Raw genomic sequence first — 24,851 nt, 5'->3', positions numbered from 1 at the left:
CAAGATCAGGTTCACCTCTCCCCTTTATCTCTCACCAACCACATCCCAAGGTAATCCAAACAAATTTCCCCGAAACAATGATCATTTCCCCCTTATTGCTATGGCCAGCTAACTCCTGGTCATTCATGGTGCAGGTGCCATGTCATCTATTCAGGGAAGGCTTTCCCACCCTAAGTGCTATTAATAAGGTCCTCAAAGCTCATCCTAGTTAAGTAGTTTCACACTGTGTTCTAATTGTTCACCTCCTAGTTCCCTATCCTTCCATCCCTACCCTCACCCCAAGACTTGAGGTTAGTGATCTTCTCGTACCTATCATAGCTCAGTAGCACAATGGCAGGCATATAGTAAGTGTTCAATAAATATTTGTTAAATGGATGAATGAATAAATAAATTGATTGTTAAGGATTATACCTATTTGTAGTTCCCCATTGTTTTAATAATTAAGATTTCTGCACAAGAAATATAATACAATTTAAAATTTACAAACAACAGATTGAAGGAAATAGGAAGATATATAAATATATAAATATATCTATACATATCTCAAATCCAAGTCGAAGAGTTTATTTCAATTTTATAGGAAAATCACTGAGGCTCTAAAAGATAAACTACTCCCCTCCAAAGGAAATGATCCTAACAGGCTTGAAGCCTTCTTGTGTAATCCAGTACTATCCGACACTGAATCAAATGTGGGATCACGTCTATCTTTTAACCATAGATTTGATATCACCCTAAAATCAGAGAGAATATTCCTGGAGTGTATAGGGGAAGAAGAAAGAAAGGATAAGGGATGAGGAAGGCACAGGCCAGGTCACAGAGAACTCTTCAGTCATCCCCAGGAATTTGAAACAGGAACCACAGAAAAAAAGTGAGCCTTAAAAATAACATGATCATTTTGGCAGCTGTTTTAGAAAAATGATTCTGTCAGGAATATGGAGAATATATTAGAGTGGGGGAAAAATAAAGGCAAAAAGACCACTTAGAAGGTTCTAGCAGTAATATAGATTTTGTTAAGTACTTGTGTGTGCCAAGACAAGAAAAAGAAATTGTCTTCTAGCTTTCTGGTTTAAGAATTTAGGCGTACAGAGAAGCTACGGGGGAATGCAATGGGGCTTGCCTTTGCTTCAGGATGTCACTTCTGAGCTGTGGGACTTTGGAGAAAGTTCTGTCATTTCTCGGTGCCTCAACTTCAACATTTATAGAATGGAAATGATAGTAATATCTCTTTCTACAGTTGTCCTAAGGATTAATTAAGGAAATGCATGCAAAAGCACTGGAATAGTGCCTGGAGCTTAGTAAGCTTTGTAAAGCATTGGCTGTTATTGTTATTCTTCTTCTTGTTATTATTATTATTATTCAACAGAAAAGAAACTGGGGAAGAAGATTAATTCTATTTAAGAACACTTCACGTTTCAAATATTTGTGGGGTCCTCCAAGAAAGATGTCCCAGGAGCTGTTTGATACCTGGGGCTAGCTCAGGAGAGAGATGTGCAGTGGAGATATTAATTTGAGAGTTCTCAGCCTGTGGTGGAAAATGTGAAGGATGGCATTTACTGAGGAAAGACTGTGAAATCCATCATTTGGCAATGGGAGTCCAGAAGAGGACCTGGGACTGAAGTCTCCAGAATAGAGGTCAAGGAATCAAGTATGTAGAATGTTGTCCAGAGTCCATTCACTTGGAGTTTGAATCTGCCTAGAGTAATAGCGCCATGAAATAGAAAACCTAAAGTTACACCACCAATGACTTAAGCAATGAAAGGGAAGGAAATGCCCAAGGGTTTTTTTCCACCAGATGATCAAAAAGTGGCACTGGGGATAAGATTCCACTCCTGAACCAGACCCTAGGTTAGCACATTCTTTACACAGGTCACAGTACGATTGGTTGGGTGAAATTCTCATCCTGAAACTTCTTTGATTACCATAATTATATCCCATCCTTTGTTTCTTCTTAATTGTCCATTTACAAATCACTTTCAGGGATACATAATCACATAATCAAACCTAACGAATGTTGACGAATAAATGTCTTCTCTATATCTAATAATACGTGATCCTGTCCTAGAACTACAGACCGGTTTTTAATTGATTGACGTTTAAAATTCCTAGTAACTGTATTTCTTGATACAAAAAAAAAATGGAGAATTTTGAGACAGTCCCTAAGTCGGCAATTCGTTTTCAGATCTTCTAAAACCTATTCCATACTCCCTTTCTTCTCCGCCCATGTCCCCTCTTCAAATCTCGTTTCTTCGGCTGAAAATCTCGCGAGAGATCGAGTTCTCCTGAATTCTCCCAGCAGCCCCCGCTCTTCCTTTTCCCGAAAGCGGCCTGAGGTGAGTGGTTCTTAGATATTTCTCTCCGAATGTTGAATCGTTCGGTCATCGTCGCCATCCTAGCCTCGGGGGCGCAAATCTCGAGGCCCCCGAGAGGAGAATTGTTGCGGTTACTGATTCCTCGCTGAAGGCAGTGTCCCCCTGTGCGGGGGGACGTGTCGGAGGGTCCGACTTAGCGCGCCGGGGCTGTGCGGCCTTTGCGGCCCGAAGAGGGGCGCGATGGGCGGGAATGGGGGCTTAGGGGATGCGGGCAGCCCGTGGTCGGTCCCCTCTCCTACTCTGAAGATCCAGTGTCTCGGCGCGGTGAGTGGTGGTTAAATACGCGGAGCGTGTGGCTGCAACGAGGAAGAGTTCTGGGGGAATAAAGTCGGGTCGAGGCTTTACTTATTTGAAAAGGAGTGTTTCAAATTGGCCAGTGTTTAGCATTGGTTAAAACCCAAAGTGTGGAAAGACGGCATTACTTGGGAAGCTGTGAGTAAAGCGGGTTTCTGTAGAGAGGATACGTAGAGGGCTGTAGTTGAGCTCTGCCATGCCAGTGAGGGTGGCGTTTTACGCCTGAAGGATCCCGAGTATTGACACATGCTGTATTCCAAAGAGTGAGAGGGCCGCTGAAGTCTGTGTCACCAGTCTGGTGTCTGCAGTGCTGTACTCACTGGTAGATGCAAAGGGAAAGAGCACTGGACGGAGAAAAGGATGGCTGCGATGATGGCATTTCTTAGGACACCTTTGGACTAATCATGAAAACAATTACTCTCTGAGCAGCCGTTGATACAGTATTTAATAGAAATTTAGACTACATAAGGTACTGTTTATATGTATTAACAGAATTACTCTGCTCCCTTCCAGGTGACCTCTGAAAATGGTTCGCTATTCGCTTGACCCAGAGAACCCTACAAAATGTAAGTGAACAAGAAATACAGATTTCTTATTTGGGGGTAAGAAACAATAAGATAACACAAAATTAACGAAAATGTTCTCTTATTTTTTAGCATGTAAATCGAGAGGTTCAAATCTGCGGGTTCATTTTAAGGTATGTGAATCATAGTTATGTGCTGATAGAGTCAATTTGGGTGTTACTTTTTTTTTTTAACCATTCTGAAAAGGTTGCTACAATGATGTGCTTTTTTAGGACACCTTTGGGTTTACCATGAAAATTAGTCATTTCTGAGCGGCCACGTCCTAAATATTGATCATCGGTATATAATGAGCACCTTGATTTAGGATTTGTGGAATTGGGTTAAAAACTACCAGCGAACTATTTAAGAACCTGGTGTACAGTTTTAAGTCATAGGGCACGTAATTGTAATTACAAGATGATGGAATTAAAACATAGGAATCCCTAGTTTTGTTTGTTTATTTTTTAATTGGGGAAACTTTTTCCAGGACCCATCAGCTCCAAGCCAAGTTGTTGTTTTCAATCTACAGTACTAGTGGAGAGCGCAGCTCACTGGCCCATGTGGGAATTCAACCTGAGACCTTGGTGTTAGCACTGCACTCTAACCAACTGAGCCAACCGGCTGCCCGGTTTCTGTAGTTTTAAACCGTGCCTCCTTGGCTCTTAATCATAGATATTTTCTCACTATTCAACTCACCTTCCAAGAGTGGAAAGGTTTTAGCTATTGGTATATCTTGACATTTTGAGAATTTCGTGTTTACTTTAAAATTGTGATCCTTTAACATGGTTAACTCCTAGTATATTATTTATACTTAGAACACTCGTGAAACTGCGCAGGCCATCAAGGGGATGCATATCCGAAAAGCCACCAAGTATTTAAAGGATGTCACGTTACAAAAGCAATGTGTGCCATTCCGTCGTTACAATGGTGGAGTTGGGAGATGTGCCCAGGTAAGAATGAATGGTTGCTATTCGAAAAGACAAATTGTAAGGGCAAGTAATGGGATGGGATAAGAACAGCTAAGATCTGTCTTTTGTCAGGCTGTTTCTGGTTGCTGTGATGACAATCTTAGGACACCTTTGGATTAACCATGAAAAAAAAACATGTTCTGAGCAACCTTGATGTTGAATAAAAGTCATCTTAATTGTAACATTTGATTTGAATCGGGGGAAATGATTAATAACCTGTCCTTGTTTTCTTTCAGGCCAAACAGTGGGGTTGGACACAAGGTCGTTGGCCCAAAAAGAGTGCAGAATTTTTACTGCACATGCTTAAAAATGCAGAGAGTAATGCTGAACTTAAGGTACCCAAAACATTAACATCTTTATATATATCCAGCTTTTGGATGGTGGTTCAATTAATGGTGCTGTTCAAATTTATTACACAAACAGTAAAACACTTGCAGTGGAACAAATACTTTAACCAAAATGGTTGCCTTAGTGATGGATAATGTAGTTTGTTGCCTGCATTCTTGATAAACATGTTAAATTTCACTTCGAGGTTAAAACAATGATTTAGTCAACAAAACACAGATTTATCCATTTAGTTAGGGCTTTATTCATTATCCTTTTGCATTTTGAAATCTGGGCCAGAACTAAAATTTGTAATAGGTCACTCTTTGGCTGTATCCCTTCTAGTTCCTGAGCCATGCTGACAAAATCTTGTTTATCATCGAGTCTTGGAAATTGACACTGCCAGGTCCTGGAACTTCACTCTCTTAATGATCTTTAACATGCACTTAGCACTGAGTTTTGGTAGTTACCTTACATTTAAGGAAGGACCCTTAGAATAAAGGTGAAAACGACTGCTTGAATAAATATGCTGTTTAAATGCTTAAGGATTGCCTTTCAAAAATGATTTCATTAAGGCAGGGACTTAATTCTCCAGTGACAGTGTTAAAGTAGAGATGTCACCTGATTGTGTTCCCCCTCCCTTCCCAGGGCTTAGATGTAGACTCTCTGGTCATCGAGCACATCCAAGTGAACAAAGCTCCCAAGATGCGGCGCAGAACTTACAGAGCTCACGGGCGGATTAACCCATACATGAGCTCTCCCTGCCACATTGAGATGATCCTCACTGAAAAAGAACAAATTGTTCCGAAACCAGAAGAGGAGGTTGCTCAGAAGAAGAAGGTAAATTATTTTGTCTTTGCTCAGTTTTATTTTTGTATATTAGTTTTGTGGTTGCTGTGATGACTAACTTAGGACACCTTTGGAGTAACCATGAAAGGAAACTATTCTGAGCAACCTCATTTGTTGACTGCTGGTAACTTTGTACTATTCAGTACAGCAGATCTGATTATCTGCTGATGGCTCCACCTAGATATCCATAGCCACTTCAAATGCAACATGTCCAAAAAAGACCCCTCGGATCTAATAAGCCTGTTATCAGGAAATAATTACATTTGGTTCTTTCTAAATTTTTTATTGAGAAATAATTGTAATATGCGTATCACTGTACAGCATGATGGTGATTTACATACATTGTGAAATGATTATCACAATAGGTTCTCATAGATAAAATAAGAAAAGGAAAAAAATTTTCTTTATTATTTACTCTGTTAACTTTGTACCATACAGCAGTGTTAGCTATAGTCTTCATGTTTGAATTCAGGTTTTTAAGCCATAAAACCGGGAGTGATTCTGGACTCCTTCCTTTAAACCTAATGGATTGTCACTTACATTGATACTGTCATTTAAATATCCTCCATCCTTGCTGCCACTTAATCCTTATCAGCTGGTCTTCCTACTTCGAGTCTTCAGCTCCTCCCCTGCTTACTCTGTTTTCCTCCTGTCTGTCCCTCCCCTCCATACCACATCTCTATGACAAAAAGACACTTTCTCTTTATGTTGCAGTTTCCAATTCTTTCACTGAGCTATGACCTACTCCTTTAACATGTAGTGTGGGTTTCTTCAGGAAACTTAACAGTCCTTTTTGTCTTTCCCCAGATCTCCCAGAAGAAACTGAAGAAACAAAAACTTATGGCCCGGGAGTAAATTCAACATCAAATAAATGCTAATAAAAGGAAAAGCAAAATGTTACTTGTCTTTATTAGTAAATATAATTCAAGTGTCCTCCCAAGATGGATCAAAGAAGTTGTCTTCTGATTAGAAACATTGTGTGTCCTGCGCCATTAATTTTGGTTCATAAACATGCTGTTTTGAATGTCTTGGTGATTTTTGTCTAAGATGGAATTAGAACGTGGGGGAAGTCCGGGATTCTCCAGCCACTTTGAGATTTAACACATTGTTCAATTTACCAGTTAATGGCTTATAGTATTCAGTTATGGGTCCATCACCACAATCAACTTGAGAACCTGTTCATTATTCCAAAAAGGAACTTTGCCAGAGGTTAGCTGTTACTCCCATCCAGATGTCCTATTTCAGTCTATATATTGGCCTATTCTGCACATTTCATAAACGAAATCACAATGTATGGCCTGTTGATAGCTTTCAGTTAGCATGTTTTCAGGGTTTATCTGTGTAGTATGTGTCTACTTTTTATTGATGAACAACTTTTATGAACATTTAATCTGACAATTTGGGGCTTTTAAAAAGCTAACAGTGCTTCTCTAAACCTTTGTGTATAGGTTTGTTGTGGGTGTGTTCTCATGGATATGCCAAGAGTGGAACTGTTGGGTCATGGAAACATCTCTAAAGTGGTGTGCCATTTATCCCATTGACCCTGAAAATTCTGTGTCTCCACATCTTCGCTGATGATAGGTATTTTAGTGGGAGTGAAGTGGTATCGCTATTTTATTACTCCAAGTTGACTCAATTTACCCTGCCTTTGGATTGAAGACCCTTTTAACTGGGAGAGGAGCTTAGCCACACGTGCATTCTAAAACGGCCTAATGTTCACATGCAGGTGGAGTAGTTTGCCCTGTTAGGATGAACCATTGGCACAGGCATTCTGGCCTGGATCCGTATTTCAAGGTCCCTAGCTAAGGAAGCGCCACACCGCGTTGCCACCAGGCTTGGGAGGGCGCGGCAGTACCCGCTGAGGCGTCACCGTTACGTACTGTGCGTCGCGAGCGTGACGCAGGCACGTCTTTGTCGGTCCCCTTTGAGGTGTCCATTGGCTCCGCTGTGGCACGTCCCTCCCAGCGGAAGTGCGGACATTTCCATTTGGGCTTGGTGGTCGCGGGTGAGCTCGGGCTGTTGGGGTGGGGGTTCGGGGCGGGAATGGGCAGTGGCCACGGCGCTGTCGGGCTGCGCTGCAGGCTCCGGCCGGGCCCCGCTGACCGAGCCCAGCCCGGTCGTGTCCCCTGCTCTGGGCCCGCGCGGTCCTGCGCTCGCACGGTGTACCCCACTTCGTCCTCCTGCCACCTGCCCTCCCTCGCCCTTCGTCTCCGTCTGTGTCCTCCCACCCTCCCGGCCTCCGTTTCGACTCTCCCTTTGTATCCGTTTATTGTCTTCTTTGGCCTGAATTGTTGGTTTCTTCGCTTTTCTGTTATCTTCACCGTTCGCTCTTACTCTCTCCTGTTTTTTCAGTCTTGTCTTTGACCCAACCTGTTCTGCTCTCTTTTGTCTCCAGTAAAATGATATGCCGAGCTGGGTTACTAAAGGGAGGTGGCATTCCGCTTTCCCTGCACAATTTCTGACAGAGCCCCAATCTTTTCCTGTCTTGTTATATCGGGCTAAGGCGAATGAAAGAAAACTCTCCCAACAGTTTAAATCCAGTTTTCTCGCTTTGTTGTAATATCAGAGCCTTGGCTTGGAAAGAGTAAGATGACAATTTTAACAATTTATCATAGCCACCTTCTGGACCTTTGTAAGCCACAGTTTCCACATGTATGAAGTAAAATAATTCACTGAAGAATTATTACAAAGATTAAGAGATAAAATACAGTAACTTCATTCTGAAGAGAGCTAAAAAGCCATAATTATGACAAAAGTGGTTAATTAGTAGTATTTGTTCTTGAGAGTTTCTTTAAAACAATGAATACGAACTTAAAACACAACAATTACAAGTAGGTAAAAATGAATCTTGATGATGGAAGGATTGCCAGTCATCAACTTAGCCCAGTGCTCAGAGCACTGCCATTGTTTTGAAGGTTTAGTTGGTTTTGAAGGTTTAGTGGGAGGGGAATAACATGATCACTGTGGGGTTTTTATGTTTGTTTTTTTAATTAAAGTTTATTGAGGTGACAATTGTTAGTAAAATTACATGGATTTCAGGTGTACAATTCTGTATTACATCATCTATAAATCCCATTGTGTGTTCATCACCCAGAGTCAGTTCTTCCATCACCATATATTTGATCCCCCTTATCCTCATCTACCACCCCCCACCCCCCTTACCTTCTAGTAACCACTAAACTATTGTCTGTGTCTATGAGATTTTGTTTCTCATTTGTTTGTCTTGTTCTTTTGTTGTTTTTGGTTTATATCCCACATATCAGTGAAATCATATGGTTCTCTGCTTTTTCTGTCTGACTTATTTCGCTTAGCATTATAATATCAAGACCCATCCATGTTGTCACAAATGGTCCTAGTTCATCTTTTCTTACCGTTCAATAGTATTCCATTGTGATCACTGTGTTTTTGAAAGGGGCAAAGACCAGAGCCTTGAGCTAGGAAACTACAACAGGGAATTCTGGTCTTAGTCAACTCTAGTTACTAGTTACCTCTGTGTGAACTTTGGACAGGTCACAACTTTTGAATGTTTTTTTGTTTTTAGAGTAACACACATAGCACTTAATCTATGTACTCTTCTGAGCTTTGTGTGCATATTAATTTATCTAATCCACGCTACATCCCTGTGAGACCGGTACTATTACTGTTTTCATTTTACCCATGAGAGAATTAAGGCATAGGCTGGTTAAATAATTTGCCAAATGACACCATCTAGAAAATGGTGAAAGCAGGTCCCAAATGCAGGCAGCTGTCAGTCAGTCTGCTTGGTCACTATTCTGTGGTACCTGTAAGAGTATGCAAGACTTAAGCCAGACTACCTCTTAAATCTCTTCAGATTCTAAATGTCTATGGCCAAAAATAATGATTCCTTGAAAAATGGTGAAAAAGACTCACCACTCATTTGGTTTATTTTAATCAGAAAATTTGTTCTCCAAATTTTTGGAACAAAATATTTTGGTAAATTGTTATTTTAATTTTAGTAGGGGTCTTTTTTTAAAGAACCCAGTTATGAGTCTTATAAAATAGGTGGTCATTCATTGATGTACATGTAGATTTTTGTTTATAGCTCTTATAATTCTTTTCAAAGCCATACTAAGATCAAATCATCTATACCATTGTTCACTTTTATTGTGAATAATTTTAAATTGCCTAATGTAGTCATGATGCTGACTAATTCGCCAGCAAATAGTACTTAATTCACAATAGTTTGAAAATAAGAAATTTTAATACGTATCCTGATTTATTAGCCTTATGTACTGTTCTGAAGCATCGTAGTTTTTAAGTTCTAGTCTAAGGGATTAAAAATTATTGTAAATATAAGAAGTCTTTGGTTTAATAGTATATTGTGGAAGTAATATTGGTTATTTTTCAAGAAATTGGTGATTTTGAGAAATTCCAAGATGATTTCTAATCAAGGAAATTAAAAGTGTTAATTTTTGGAGATGGACAATTTGTTTATATCAATAATAATACTAAATATTTTTATTATTATTATTACTCAGTATACCTTAATTGTCATTAAAAAGACAAAGGAGAGTTGTTGCCGGGGAAAGACCAGCCGGTTTGCAGCCTGGAGGTCTTCCAATGTGCTATTTTAGAGAGTTCCATATTACAAGATTTGCCCTTAATATTGTAGTTTTGGCTAATTGATACTGTCAGTCCCTGAAGGTAATTAGATTAAGCCCTGATACTCACATTAAACTGGAGTATGAGTCATAATTACCAAATTCATTAATGTTTTGTGCCTCCTTTTCTTTACCTGTAAGTTGAGATAGCAAGAGTACCCAATCTCACTGAGTTGAGGATTACATGAGTTACACAGTTGTCCCTCAATATCCCCAAGGGATTAGTTCCAGGGCACCCCTCCACCACACCCCTCCCATATCAAAATCTCTGGATGCTCGAGTCCCTTGTATAAAATGGTACACTATATGTATATAGGCTAGAGTATACCTGCATCACTTCATTTGCATGGTTCAGCGAAGTGCTTGGTGCGTGGCAAATTCAAGTTTTGCTTTTTGGAACTTTATGGGATTTTTCTTTCCCCAGGTATTTTCAGTTTGAGGTTTGTTGACTCCATGGATGCAAAACCCAGGGATACAGAGGGCCAACTGTATGTGCAAAGCATTTAATTGCCTAGCACCCAGCTAGTGTTGGTGTCTTTCCTTTATCATTAAATTTATAGTTGGCGAACAGTGATTGGAGAGGTTTGGAGGCAGGAACCTCGCTATTATTTTCACCTACTACCTATTCCTTTATCTTACAGATAGCATTTTTAATATACTCTTGCTTTTAGCTAGTAGTATGGTCTAAATTTTTCCTTCAGTGTAGAAATAATCCATTCAAATATCTTAATTTAGGTAAATTCCTTCAGTCATTAATCTGTGATGAACTAACTTATTTTTTCTCACAGGTATCAACAGTTCAAGAGCTCAAGCCTGGGACAATGGTGTGCATTCCTTGTATCGTCATTCCCGTTCTGCTCTGGGTCTACAAAAAGTTCCTGGAGCCATACATATACCCTCTGATTTCCCCCTTTATTAGTCGTGTGTGGCCTGGAAAAGTTAGAGAATCCAATGATAAAAACAAAGGCAAACTAGGTTTTAAGGTAAGTGCATTAAAACACCTTGAATGAGAGGGGGAGATGAAAGGGGTGACAGGATAAAATACTTGGCTTTTGGAAAGACGAGTTCTTGGAACCAGAAGCTTCATTAATGTGTCTTAATTTCCTTCTTTTTTAAAACGGGGTTTGGGTTTTTTTTTTTAAATAAGTAATTTAATGTTTGGTTTAAACCAAGGTTTTAAACTAGGCCTCTAATTAAATGCATTTGTCCCTTGCCTTATGGCCATGATACCATGTTTCCCCGAAAATAAGTCCTAGCCAGACAATCAGCTCTAACGCGTCTTTTGGAGCAAAAATTAATATAAAACCCGGTCTTATATTATAGTAAAAGACTGGGTCTTATATTAATTTTTGCTCCAAAAGACACATTAGAGCTGATTGTCCGGCTAGGTCTTATTTACGGGGAAACAGGGTAACAACCAGTATTTTCTGGCTGATAAGAGTAATAGTAAAGAGCTAATGGATTCAAGAAGAGATGATACTAAAATAAGCCAGTTTCACTGCTTAATAACTTTGGTAGGAGATATAATTGGAAGGGTCATAGAGATTTGCTTTTAACAAAATTATTTTTTTTTAATGAGTTTTTAAAAGACAACCTATTGTCTTTAGCATTGGTGTTTGTTATGTTTAACTTCGATTGTGTTCAACTGCACTGAGCCATCTTGCCCTTGTCTGGAAGCAGAGTTTTTTCATTCTGAAGTTTGTAGTCCATTTTTAAAGAGAAGATCTCCTATAATGAGTGTTTTTCAGTTGTAATATCTAAAATGGTTTTTCATTTTAGGATGCAGACATAAATGGATTACCATCAAAAGGACCAACAGAAATCTCTGATAAAAAGAAAGACTAAAAGTGATTGTCCCAGAGGACCTCATTGTTTTCAAAATGGACCCGATAATCTGAAGCACCTTCTTTGTAATTGTCTCTGACCTTTTTCTCTTAGACCAGAATTCGGGATAGATAGTTGAGATATTTACCTGACACTAATCAGGAAATACATGGTGTTTGTATTTAAAATGTATTTAGTTATGTATTTAATTATCTCATTTCTGAATTCCCTTTTTCATTAGCGTAGCTTTCATTTCTACTATTACAGTTTTAATAATACGAACAAATGGAAGGTTTGTGCCAGTGGACACTGAATCAGCACCTAAATATCCTCGGGCCTCTTGCTTTTGTTCAGGCTCTTCAAATTTGAGCAGAGTACATTTTTACTGTGAAATAGTGCAGTGAGACTGTGCAGTGAAACAAAAGAGAGTGTTTGGAGATGATAATGACTTGAAACGTAAAGTTATAATTACTGCCCAACACAATGGAGCGGTTTATGTATAGAGTAGAATTACTGTTTAATGCTCTGAGGAAGATAGCAAAGACTGGGAACTAGGGGGAATTTCTTTGAAAAATGTAACACCTTTTATATAAATATCTAATGTATATTATAAAATTCTAATCCTTGTTGCATTCCTTCTATTCCTATAAAATATTAAATATCCAAGTTAGCTTGTGGTTCCTCTTTTTTTTTTTAAAGTTTAAATATTTTTTAGAAGGGACATTTTTTACCATATCAGAAAACAGAATTATAATAATGTGATGGCATCTGGATAGTTGTAAGAAAATATTATTTTTCTTTTTTTAAAGAATAGAGTGTATCAGTAATTTATTGTTGCATAACAAGACACTCTAAAATAAAACCTAGTGGTTTTCAACAGCAGTGTCATGATTGACAGTTCTTTGCTGGCCTGGGCCTATACATCGTCTTTCATCCCTGGGCTGCTTTACTTCGGGGACCTGTAAATGTTCAGAGCTGATGAGCTATATCTTTATATAGTATTTATTTATTCCCTGTGAAGCAGGGAGAGGCTAAAAGGAACTCCTGCCGTTGAGCCTCCAGTGAAGTCCTGGGTCCTGAGCTGTTCAGCTATGTGTCTAGCCAAGTCATTGATTCCCCCCTGGGCTTCATTTGATAGAAATCAGTAGGTTTCAACTTTTCTGCCACCTGAGAGATAAGATAAATTCCCTTTAGCAACTAAGTTCAGTTGATTAATTTAGTTTGTTCTTTAAGGTATAAAAACTATGTTATAAAAATAGCAGATGTTCATAGTAAAACAATGCAAAAGCAAGTTAAATCAAAAGTTAATGTTCTTTCACTACTCTCATTCTCGTTCTAACTGCAAAGATATAACCATTATTAGTTTTTTGTGTAGCCTTCTAGAAACTTGCTTAAAATTAGTTTTTATTAAATACATCGTTTTCTAAATCATAATATTGCAAGGTTTTTTGGGTTTTTTTTTTAAGATTTTGCTGGGGAAGGGGAACACTTCTTTATTGGGGAACAGTGTGTACTTCCAGGACTTTTTTCCAAGTGAAGTTGTTGTCCTTTCAATATTAGTTGTGGAGGGTGCCATTCAGCTTCACGTTGTTGTCTTTTCAGTCTTAGTTGTGGAGGGCGCAGCTCAGCTCCAGGTCCAGTTGCCGTTGCTAGTTGCAGGGGGCGCAGCCCACCATCCCTTGCGGGAGTTGAACTGGCAATCTTGTGGTTGAGAGGACGCGCTCCAACCAACTGAGCCATCCGGGAGCTCAGTGGCAGCTCAGCTCAAGGTGCCGTGTTCAATTTTAGTTGCAGGGGGCGCTGCCCACCATCCCTTGCTGGAGTAGAGTAATTGAACTGGCAACCTTGTGGTTGAGAGCCCACTGGCCCATGTGGGAATCGAACCAGCAGCCTTTGGAGTTAGGAGCACGGAGCTCTAACCGCCTGAGCCACCGGGCCAGCCCTTGCAAGGTTTTTAATGTTCCTATTCCCTTAGTCCCCAATGGGTTTACTCATTTAGCTGTTGTTTTTGTCTTATGTTTTATCTCCATATTTCTAAATTATATATACTGCTATTGTTGGAGCTGTCAACTGTAGACACTGTTGACTTCCTGCCACGATTGAGATAGAATGGTCCTACATTATATTCCTTCTACTTCTGCCACACATCCTCCCTGTATGTTTTTGTAATTTTTGGTTAAGTCCTTAATAGTGTTTATATCATGAGTGCACTAGATGTCTTCCATTTGCCCCTCCAAATCTCTGCTCCCTTCACTCTATTTTGCTGCCCAAGAAAGTCGTGTGAACTATATCAGCAGACTTCCCATGGACCTCTGCGCTCTGTTGGGTTTAGCCAGTGAGGATCTGCAGCAGGAGATGAGAGGAAGGAGTAAGTTCATGGTATTTATTTCCTTGGTTCCGTCCCTTCAAGTCCTCTTCAGGCCAGGTGTGTTCCTCAGCCAAAAGTCGCTGCACCTTAAGGCGGCCAACTCCATGTGACTCCCCTCAGTTTCCACTAATCTATTCCTCTCCTTACCTTTTGGGCTTAGGGGTGATATAATATCTCTTACTACTGGCTCTGGGTCACTGCTGTATCTCAAGGGTGCCATCTGCTTTCTGGGACACTGGCAGAATAAGCATGTAAATACTGCCCACTGTAGGCCGTAGTGTGATGCGTTTTCTCTCACACGGAGTTATTAATTACCTGGTCCTCCCCATACATGTGCTCTCATGACTGGTTGTTGCTGAGGACTGGAGCTCATTGGCAGTTCTTGGGACTTTCCTGAGCCTCTCCTGTGTTGGAGCTATTGTTTCCTGAATCCCACACCTTCCTCTTGGTTTGCTCCTCATTTTTTCTGTAGCACACCGGTTTTCTAATTTAATACTCTTATGAGGTTGAGGATGGATAATTTTGAAAAGATCCCCCAGATCATTCTGGTTCATTTAAACCCACTTCCCTGAGAATTGCTGGTCCTCTCAGGCCTTTTCTAACAGTCTCCCAGTCGAGCACTGGTTCCCAATCTTGTATTTTACATGCCAGTGAAAAAATGTTTTTTAAAAGGTTGAGGGGATGATACACAGTTGGCAACTTTTTATTTTGCCAAGCAGGAATATATTGAAAAGCTATCATTTATTTCATAAAAGAAGACACCAAAAAAGTGAAAAAACATTAGGATAAAGGATAACACTAGCCCACTTGTTTGAATAAGTTTGTGAAAAATGTTTACGAAAAATTCACTGTTTTGTCCATATTTTTCTTTTTAATTTGATAGTTGATTAGTGAAAACTTATCATCTATCCCTGGACTGGATTTGGTAGCCACTGTTCTATACCACACAAGTGTTCTCTTGCCCCAAATTATCAATCCTACCATCCGTCACTATATATTTCAGGGTTGCCTTTCTAGTAAGAGTTACTATTTGTTAAACACATGTGCCTGGCATGTGCAACGGTATTTCACACAAATGATCTTATCTGATCCTTATAAAACTTTGAAATATAGTCAAAGAAACAGGATCATAGAGTTTAAATACGCTACCTGGAGAGTCTAAGATTTCAAAGACATACATTTAATTTACATTGTCTCAAATATTGACTCCCTAGGGAGCAATCATAGCTGCTAGTAAGGCAGTGGGAACAATTGGGCAGAAATGGACTAATCAATGTCTGTGGACTTGTTTTAAAGTTTTAATTTTGCTCACCTTGCAGCATGAATTTCTAACTTACCTAGTTTTCAGTAACTTGGTTTTGCCTTAATTTTTTTTTTAACTCAAGATCTTATTTGTTTATTTATTTACTTATTTTTTATTTTTGCTGTGAAAAGCTTTATTGTTTCAACTAGGTGCATGGCATGGGAGAGGGCTTCGGGGTGGTTAGAGGCTGCCTAGTTGTTTTAGGGAGAGGCTCAGGCAGAAGCCCAATGCCAGGGGGATGCAGAAGGGCTCCTCAAAGGCCTCTGTGCTCCAAAGGCTCCCATAGTTTTGCTTGAGGGTGAGCCTTGCCAAGCCAAGCCTGGCCTGGGAGCTGGCCAGCCTGTGGAGGTTAGTTAGGGGGTTGCCCATCTTCTTGATGAGTTTCACCTCTTCATCCAGGAAGTGGTTCTCCTGGAAGTCACAGAGATGGGAGTCTGTGTGGGCAGAACCCAGGACATGCAGTTGCAAAAGAGCCTGGTTCAGGTTCTCCATGACCACGGTGGCTTCCATGGCATCCTGAGTTTTACTCCACTCATCTTGGGAAGGCTTCTGCAGGTCCTGGAAGAGGGCACGACCACCACGGTTTTGCCTTAATTTTAACTGCATTTCTTGTCTCTTTGTGAGACAGGCTCATGTTCTCAGGTAATTATTCAAGGCTCACCTGAAATTCTTTTTTTTTCATTTCTAAGCTGCCTTCCTAAGAAACAGGTGAGTCAGCACTTCCTCCAAGTGACCACCACTGATATCTCGATCTATTCAACAGACTGATAGGACTGAAAAGAATTTGTAACCATAATTTTAAGTTTCCAGAACTCTAAAGCTGAATTTCTTGGGTTCACGCATAATCACAAGGAGGAAAATGAGGGAACTTTCTTGTGGTTTCCTCCCAGGGAGCTACTGGGGGTTCCATCCTCCAAGCCGTATTCATTAAGTGTTCATTAACATGGTTTTGGCTCCTTAAGGAAGAAGCACGGTTCACTTACGGGCTGTATGGTCCTGGTCCAAATCCTCTCATGTCCCTAGACTTAATTCAATTCCTTATCTCTAAAATAAAAGGATGTAGTTGCTAGTGTCCCTTCCCAGTTATAATTTTATTTGACTACCTGTTCAGCCAGCCTCTGTTTGAATGTGTGTGGGGATTGGAATCTCACTTTTCTTCCAGGTAGACGATTTCACTACTAGTAAGCTTACTTTTAGTTAACGACCTACTGTGAGGTGCTTTCCAAGTCATTAAATAACTTTCTACACCAACCCTTTCTCAGTGTTGTTTAGAGATTTAAAATAATAGGGCATAGCTCATAGCAACACATAATGTGAATTGTTAATTATTAGTACTGATATTGATGTCAGAAAGTTCTTTTGTGAAGCTGAACTCTGCCTCCTATAATGTATTATTTTTTTATTCATTTATTTATTTAGCATCCTGTAACTTTAAACCTCTAATCCTAATTTGTTTCCCTAGGACAACACAAAATAAGTCTAGTCAACCCCCCTGAGAACAATAATCAGATTTATCTTAAGTTAATCTAGTTTTTCATACTCAGTGCTGTCAGTCATTCTATATCCGACATGATTTCTGGACCCCTCACTATCCTGATTGCCCTTCCCAGGTTAATCTAGTTCTGGTTAATCTATTCATCCCACTTCAGAGGAGTGCCCTTGAACTGGTAACTATAACATGTGAATTATTCCCATCTGGATTATGCAGGTGAGCTAACATTTATTGAAAAAGACATGTTACGTGCATTACTTAATTCTCACAGCAACTGTGAGGTATGAGTGAGGTATTACTTACTGTCTCTGTGTTACAGAGAAGAAAACTAGACTCAGAGATGGTAAGTAGTTGTCACAGAATGACAATGTTTGTGTTCCCCCAAAATTCATAACCCTAACCCCCAATGGGGTGGTATTAGGAGGTGGGACCTTTTGGAGGTAATTAGGTTTAGATGAGGTCATGATGGTGGAGGCCCCCTGATGGGATTAGTGTCTTTATGAAAAGAGAGACTAGAGCTCTCTTTCTCCGCCATGTGAAGACACAGTGAAAAGACACCATCAGCAAACCAGGAAGTGGGCCATAACCAGACACTAGATATGCCAGCGCTTTGATCTTGGACTTCCCAGCATCCAGAACAGTGAAAAATAAATGTCTCTTGTTTAAGCCACCCAGTCCGTGGTATTCTGTTAGAGCAGATAACTAAGAACTAAGACAGTAGCTTTCCCAAAATCATTCAGCTCACAATTACGGAACCAGAATTTAAACATAGGTCTGACTCCAAAAGGCTTCTCTTCTTTCTCAGTGAAGTGAGAAATCTGAGCACTGTTGTTGCAACAAGCTCAAAACAGTAATCTGGGAGTAGTCTTGATACTGCTTGTGGGGTGGTCTTCTGTTAGGCATAGGTCTTTTTGGTCCTTTAAGTTTTAAAAAAGAGTCAGCTCCACTCTAGGTGAAGACTATATTCACACAATAAATCTGTATTGAACTTGCAACACAAAAGAGCTGCACTCCAGACCCTGTAAACCAGTAGTTATAAAAAGTGAAACCTGGTAGGTTTTGAAGGACACCTGGTCTACCTAGTAGGCTCCCCTTCATGCCTATCTCTTCTTTTCCTCTTGTTTTTAATGTTCCAATTTTTCATGTGTTTGCAAGTCACCATAAATACTTTTAGGAAGAAGAGTATAAAGAAACTAACAAATGAATAATTCGCCCTGCTCTTTCCCGTTTACTACATTCTCATGTCTGAACTGAACTTTCTGGAATACAAGCAAGCTCTTTTAGGAGGCTGCCCTACTTACCGAGTTTACAGTCATTGAATATCTTCTAGGATCCTTTTAATTTGAACTGCACCCTACTTTTTATTTTTTTCAGTATCCAGTCTGCAGCGTTTAAAATTTAATTGTACTAATTTTTTTAATGTACTTTTTTTGCATGTGTTCATTAGGTACAAAATTCATAAGGTACTAACTAGAGTGCATACAGATAAAGAATTCTTCCTCCCACCCTGGTTTTCAGGCACCCAGTTTCCATCGTAGGAAGCAATCAAGGTTATCAGTTTCTTCTTTATAGTTCCAGAGATAGTCTCTGCATGCACAAGCTATCATATGCATATGTATGTGTTTCCTTTTTGGAGAGAAAAGTAATATACAGTATGTACTGTTTGGTTTTCGTTTTTCAATTAAAAGTATATCTTTAAAAGAAAAAGCATATCTTGAAGATCAGTGGATATTAGGTGGTTTTCTGTTTTCCAATATTACAGAAATACTATAGTTATACCTAATAACAGACCATCAAAATATATGAAGCAAAAATTACCAGAATTGAAGGGAGAAACAGATATCTACAATAGTCAGAGACTTTAATACCCAACTCTCAATAATGGATAGAACAACCAGGCAGAAGATAAGTAAGGAAATAGAAGGCTTAAATAATACAATAAACCGACTAACTAACACATACAGAACACTACCCAACAACAGAATACATATTCTTCTCAAGTGAACATGGGACATTCTCTAGGAGAGACCGTATGTTAAGCCATAAATTAACTCCCAATAGATTTGAAAGATATATAGCATACAAAATTATCTTCTCTGACCACGATGAGAGGAAGTTAGAAATCAATAACGGAAGAAAAATGAGAAAATTTACAAATTTCTGGAAATTAATACACTCTTAAATAACCGTGGATCAAAGAAGAAATCACAAGGGAAATTAGAAAATATCTTGACACAAGTTAAACTAAAAATATACCAAAACTTATGGGACAGTAAAAGCAGTGCTGAGGGGGAATTTATAGCTATAAATGCTTACATTAAAAAAGAAGAAGGATCTTAAATCAACAACTTTACAACTTAAGGAACTAGAAAAAGAGGAATAAACCCAAAGCTACCAGAGGAAGGAAATAGTAAAGATGAGAGATAAAACAGAGGATTAAAAAACAGAAAAAAAATCAATGAAACCAAAAGATGGGTTTTAAAAAAGGTCAACAAAATTAACAATCTTTAGCTAGATTGACTAGGAAAGAAAGTGAAGTCTCAAATTCCGAAAATCAGGAATGAAAGTGGAGACATTACTACTGATGCTACAGAAATAAAAAGGATTATAAGAGTACTACTATGAACAATTGTTCACCAGCAAAATGGATAATCTAGATGAAACTGACACATTCCTAGAAACACAAAACCTACCAAGATTGAATTATGAAGAAGTACAAATTCTGAATAGATGTATAATTATTAAAGGGACTGAATTAGTAGTCAAGAATCTCCCAACGAAGAAAAGCTTTGGACCATATGGCTTCACTAGTTAATTCTACCAAACATTTAAAGAAGTACTAATACCAATCATTCTCAAACTTTTCCAAAAAATCAAAGAGAATACTTCCTAACTCATTCTACGAGCCTGGCATTGCCCTAATATCAAAGCCAGACAAAGACATTACAAAAAAACAGATAAAGAAAGAAAGACCTACAGATCAATATCTCTGAAGAATATTGATGCAAAAATTCTCAACAAAATACCAGCAAACCAAGGGAAACAAAAGAAAAAAATAAAGAAATAGGACTACATCAAACTTAAAAATTTTTGCACAGCAAAGGAAATAATCAACAAAATGAAGACAGCTTAGTTAATGGGAGAAGGTATTCGCCAATGATACATCCAATAAAGTGTTGATATCCAAAATTTATAAAGAACTCACAACTCAAAAGCAAAAGCAAACAAACAATCCAATTAAAAAATGGGCAAAAGACTTGAAAAGACATTTCTCCAAAAAGAACATACACATAGCCAATAGACATATGAAAAGATGCTTAATGTCACTAATCATCAGAGAAATGGAAAGTAAACCACAATGAGATATCATCTCACACCTGTCAGGATGGCTATTATCAATAAATCAACAAACAACAAGTGTTGGCAAGGATGCAGAAAGAAGGAAACCCTTGTACACTGCTGGGATTGCAAATCAATGCAGCCGCTATGGTTCCTTAAAAAATTGAAAATAGAACTACCTTATGATCTGGCAATTCCACTTCTGAATATTTATCTGAAGAAATCCAAAACACTAATTAGAAAAGATATATGTTCATTGCAGGACTATTTACAATAGCCAAGATAAGGAAACAACTCAAAGGCCCACCAATAGATGATTGGATAAAGAAGAAGTAGTACATATATACAATGCAATATTACTTGGCCATAAAAAGAATGAAATCTTACCATTTGCGACAACATGGTTGGACCTAGAGGGTATTATGCTAAGTGTAATAAGACAGTCATAAAAAGACATACTGTATGATTCTACTTATAAGAGATAGCTAGAATAGTTAAATTCAGAGACAGAAAGTAGAATTGTATTGCTAGGAGTTAGGTGGAAGGGAGAATAGGGAGTTACTGTTTCATATGTATAGATTTCGTCTTTGCAAGATGAAGAGTTCTGAAGTTGGATGGTGGTGATGGTTGCACAATGAGATGAATGTACTTAATACCATCAAACTGTACATATAAAAATAGTTAAGATCATAAATTTTTTATGTTTGTGTATTTTACCACAATAAAAATGTGTTATTTTAAATTACCAAAAATACTGTAGTAAATATCTTTGTATGTACATTATTTTACTTGTGTGAAATCTCATTTGTAAAATAGATTTCTAGAAGTATATGCTGCAGCCAAAGGGTATGTGTATTTATAATTTTGAAAGTATTGTAGAGGGGTGAGGGGTGGACGAAATCGTTGAAGGGAGTAAAAAGGAACAAACTTACAGTTGTAAATAAGTCATGGGGATGTAATATACAGCACATCACTATAGTTAATAATACTGTATTGCATATTTGAAAGTTGCTAAGAGTAAATCTTAGAAGTTCTCATCACAAAGAAAAAATTTGTAATTATGTATGGTGACGGATGTTAACTAGACTTACTCTGGTGATCATTTTGCAATATGTACAAATATCGAATCATTATATGCCTGAAATGAATATAATGCTATATGTCAGTTATACCTCAATTAAAAAAAATAATTGCAAAACAGTTGTGCCGATGTACATGTCCACCAGTAATGTGCCTATTTCCTATTTCCTCCGCACATTTGCCAACAGTGTGTTATCAAACTTTTTAATGTTTGCCAATCTGATTTGAGAAGATGGTATTACAGTGTACCTTTTATTTAAATTTCTCTTATTATAAGTGAGTTTTGGTGAGGTTTGAGAGCCATTAGTATTTCCTTTTTGATGAACTGTTCTTTGGACAGTGATATTCTAAACCCAAATGCAAACATACTGATTTCTCTTTTCAATTTCATATAGCTCTTTTTGGTTCACCGTGGTATTAATTGGAAGAATTTTGAATCTTGATTTTCCCATCCAGTAAATTGGCTCTCATTATATTTTTGCCAGTCTGTGGATCTGGTCTCTAGCCACAATGCTTGTCCTTCCAGCTGGGATTTCCTGAATTCCAGAGACAGACACCAGTAGACTCTTTTTGACCCAAGCGTCTTAAAGTTCAATTCTGATCTAGAATCTCTCTTCCCACCATCAACTCTCTTTTACCAAAAAAGCAACTTCATAATTAAATCAGCACAAAATAACCATAAAAGTCATTCTCCTTGAAGTTTGCTATTATATGTTGTTTGTATTAGAATGTAAATTCTTGAAGGTCTGAGTAACTACCTAGTTGTATAAACTTAAGTAACCTAAAAAACCCCCAAACTGTTTCGTATTATGTTTTCGCATGGGTAAAATGGAGACAGTAATACTTAATTACAACGTTATGAGAATTAGGTCAAATTACATATATATTTTGATATAGTACATATATACATGTGTGTATGTTTTGTTACTAAGATGTTGATGAAAATTCTGGTCCTGTTAGTCGCAGGTGATTAACTTTCACTATTTATTTCTCGGAAAAATAGTGGGGCCACATATCAGGCTGTTCTGGCTGTTCTTGTCCTTCATGGCAATTTAACCCGATTTTTAATTGTATTGTATAATGCCTGTCTCCTCCACTAGACCTTAAGCTCCTTGAGGTCAGGCCCAGATCTGAAGCACAGAGCACTCAGAATTGCTAAGTAAATATTCATTGAACGAATGAATGAATGAGCCAAATGGATGTCCTCAATCAGAAGCACCAGTCCTCATTTTAAGTACCTTTCTGGAAAGTCACTGCATAATGAGGAGGATGAAGAAGGTCACATAGGACTGCAATTCGAGACACCGTAATGTTTCCAATGACTCACTTGACATTTCACTGCCTGATTGACTTTCCTGTGTAACTCAACATATATCTGGATATACTTGATTTTCACCATAGTCTCATCAAAATGAGCTGGGAAGGTTATAAATCAGCTGCTGCTGCTGCAAAAAAAAAATTGCATGCCTTCCAAAGTGAAGTATACTTTTTGGTGCATTTTCTGTTTCACAGTTACTTTCTACGTAAGTAGCATGACTATTTGTACAGTCCCAGATTGGCAACTGTGTTGGGAAGACAGGCAGGCATCTGGAAATTTTCTTTTCAATTAAACTTTAAATTTTTGAATGTATTTGTGTTCTATTGCTCTACAGCAAATTGCCGCAAATTTAGTGGTTAAAACAACACAAACGTATTATTCTATAGTTCTGTAGGTGAGAAGTCTGACAAGGTCTCATTGAGCTAAAATCAGGGTATCTGGCAAGACTGTGTTCCCTCTAGAGGCTCTAGGGTAGGGGTGTCCAAACTGCGGCCCACAATCCATTTTTAATTGGACCGCAGCAAATTCCAAAAATATATTTAGTTTACTTAAAAAAACCAGGTGAGGCAATACGTGCTTCACCTCTAGTGAGCGGCCCGGCTGTTTGTGTATTTTACCGCATATGGCCCTTGGTGAAAAACATTGAAAATAGTTTGGACACTCCTGCTCTAGGGGATAATCTGTTTCCTTGCCTTTTCCAGCTTCTAGAGGTCACCGCTCACATTCCCAGTCTCTTGCCGTCTTCACAGCCAGCAATGTCTGGTCCTCAACATTGCATCCCTTCATCTTCCAGAGCCATATTTATGACTCTTTTCTTCCACCTCATTTTTAATTTTTGTGATTACATTGGGTCCACTCTGCTAATCTGCTAATCTCCCTATTTTGAAGTCATCTAATTAGCAATCTAATTCCATCTGCAGCTTTAATTCCCCTTTGGCACTTGACCTAACATATTCATAGATTTTGGGGATTAGGATGTGGACATCTTCAGGGGAGCATTATTCTGCCTACCGCATGGAATAATTTTAGATTTCCAGAAAAGTTGCAAGGTGCAGAGAGTTCCCATATATCCTTTGTCCAGTTTCCCTTAATGTTAATATCTTACATAACCTTAGCACATTTATCAAAACTAGGAAATTAACATTGGTACAATAGCCATAAACTCCAGGCTTCATTTGAATTTCATCAGTTTTCCCACTATTGTCTTTTTTGTTCCAGGATCCAATCCAGGATGCCCTGTTACATTTAGTGGGAGGGTTTTCATGGCTTTCCTATTAATGTTTTTGCTCTAAATAGACACTGAAGTAGCAATTCAGTCAAAGTTATCATGATACTTATGCAGGCAGTATTGAAAGTTTGTGATGAAGGATAATACTTTGCACATTACATATATGATAAATAGTTTTTGAAGGATTGCTACTCCAGTGCATGCTTTATATATTGTGAAAACCATTCCTAATCTTACGCTCTGATTTAATGATATTTGCCTGGCAACATTATGACATTTGTCTAGGAACACTGGTGAGACCTTTTTTATTTCAAGTTATCCAAAAAATACAAAAGAAAGGGGATGTTAAATTTCACTAACAGGATTGCCTCAAAGTAGAATAAGTGGCTTCTTGGTCTATAAAGCCAGTTCTGAAGAGATGCTCACAATTTTTGCTAGGACATTTGGGGTAGGTAGACTGTAGTTTTTGGTACAAGCAAAATTATAAACTACTTTGAGTTTGGTTTTGGTATCTGACTCTCTTTTTGCTATGATTTTAAAATAAAATTCTACATGTAATTCATATTCATTGCAGAATAATTAGAGAACACATAGGAAAAAACTAAATTGAATCATACATTCCTCAAAGTTAATATAATTGTTAATGTTCTTTTAAACTTCACGTCCCACCCCCTGGCATATAAACCTAGGAATTGTAACTATAATTCACTTACAAAAATTGGATAATACTATACATACTGTTTCCACTCAGTATATCATGAAGTTGTATTCATAACATTCTTTTTTTTATTAGTTTCAAGTGTACAAAACAACATAGTAATTAGATATATACCTCACAAAATGATAAATAACCCCAATAAGTCTATTAGCCATCTGACATTGTACATAGTTATTACTACAATATTATTGA

General features: G+C 38.3%; 2 protein-coding genes and 4 non-coding genes across 6 annotated transcripts; all 6 read left to right on the top strand.

Moving 5' to 3' along the window:
• Positions 1-2,266: 2,266 nt before the first annotated feature.
• RPL17 (ribosomal protein L17) lies at positions 2,267-6,256 on the top strand. The gene is made up of 7 exons (XM_033087659.1): positions 2,267-2,330; positions 3,177-3,229; positions 3,320-3,360; positions 4,042-4,176; positions 4,431-4,529; positions 5,167-5,358; positions 6,175-6,256. The coding sequence occupies exons 2-7, from the start codon at positions 3,190-3,192 to the stop codon at positions 6,220-6,222; spliced, it is 555 nt and encodes a 184-aa protein (XP_032943550.1). The 5' UTR covers positions 2,267-2,330; positions 3,177-3,189; the 3' UTR covers positions 6,223-6,256.
• Positions 3,028-3,093, top strand: LOC117012022 (small nucleolar RNA SNORD58). The gene has a single exon (XR_004421099.1). It is a non-coding gene; the product is annotated as a small nucleolar RNA SNORD58 (small nucleolar RNA).
• Positions 3,438-3,503, top strand: LOC117012023 (small nucleolar RNA SNORD58). The gene has a single exon (XR_004421100.1). It is a non-coding gene; the product is annotated as a small nucleolar RNA SNORD58 (small nucleolar RNA).
• Positions 4,278-4,343, top strand: LOC117012020 (small nucleolar RNA SNORD58). Its single transcript, XR_004421097.1, has one exon. It is a non-coding gene; the product is annotated as a small nucleolar RNA SNORD58 (small nucleolar RNA).
• On the top strand, positions 5,410-5,473 carry LOC117012021 (small nucleolar RNA SNORD58). The gene has a single exon (XR_004421098.1). It is a non-coding gene; the product is annotated as a small nucleolar RNA SNORD58 (small nucleolar RNA).
• Positions 6,257-7,262: 1,006 nt separating the features above from the next.
• On the top strand, positions 7,263-12,479 carry C19H18orf32 (chromosome 19 C18orf32 homolog). Its single transcript, XM_033087661.1, has 3 exons — positions 7,263-7,372; positions 10,778-10,972; positions 11,769-12,479. The coding sequence occupies exons 2-3, from the start codon at positions 10,811-10,813 to the stop codon at positions 11,832-11,834; spliced, it is 228 nt and encodes a 75-aa protein (XP_032943552.1). The 5' UTR covers positions 7,263-7,372; positions 10,778-10,810; the 3' UTR covers positions 11,835-12,479.
• The last annotated feature ends 12,372 nt before the right edge of the window (positions 12,480-24,851 follow it).

The sequence above is a fragment of the Rhinolophus ferrumequinum genome, chromosome 19, assembly GCF_004115265.2.
Source record: "Rhinolophus ferrumequinum isolate MPI-CBG mRhiFer1 chromosome 19, mRhiFer1_v1.p, whole genome shotgun sequence".
NCBI classification, from domain to species: domain Eukaryota; kingdom Metazoa; phylum Chordata; class Mammalia; order Chiroptera; family Rhinolophidae; genus Rhinolophus; species Rhinolophus ferrumequinum.
This window is presented reverse-complemented; position numbering and strand designations above follow the sequence as displayed.

Coding starts and splice junctions, on each gene's coding strand:
- RPL17 (XM_033087659.1), top strand. CDS start 3,190: ATGGTTCGCTATTCGCTTGACCCAGAGAACCCTACAAAAT. Junction 3,230..3,319: donor CCCAGAGAACCCTACAAAAT/GTAAGTGAACAA, acceptor CTTATTTTTTAG/CATGTAAATCGAGAGGTTCA. Junction 4,530..5,166: donor AGAGTAATGCTGAACTTAAG/GTACCCAAAACA, acceptor CTCCCTTCCCAG/GGCTTAGATGTAGACTCTCT.
- C19H18orf32 (XM_033087661.1), top strand. CDS start 10,811: ATGGTGTGCATTCCTTGTATCGTCATTCCCGTTCTGCTCTGGGTCTAC. Junction 10,973..11,768: donor AAGGCAAACTAGGTTTTAAG/GTAAGTGCATTA, acceptor TTTTCATTTTAG/GATGCAGACATAAATGGATT.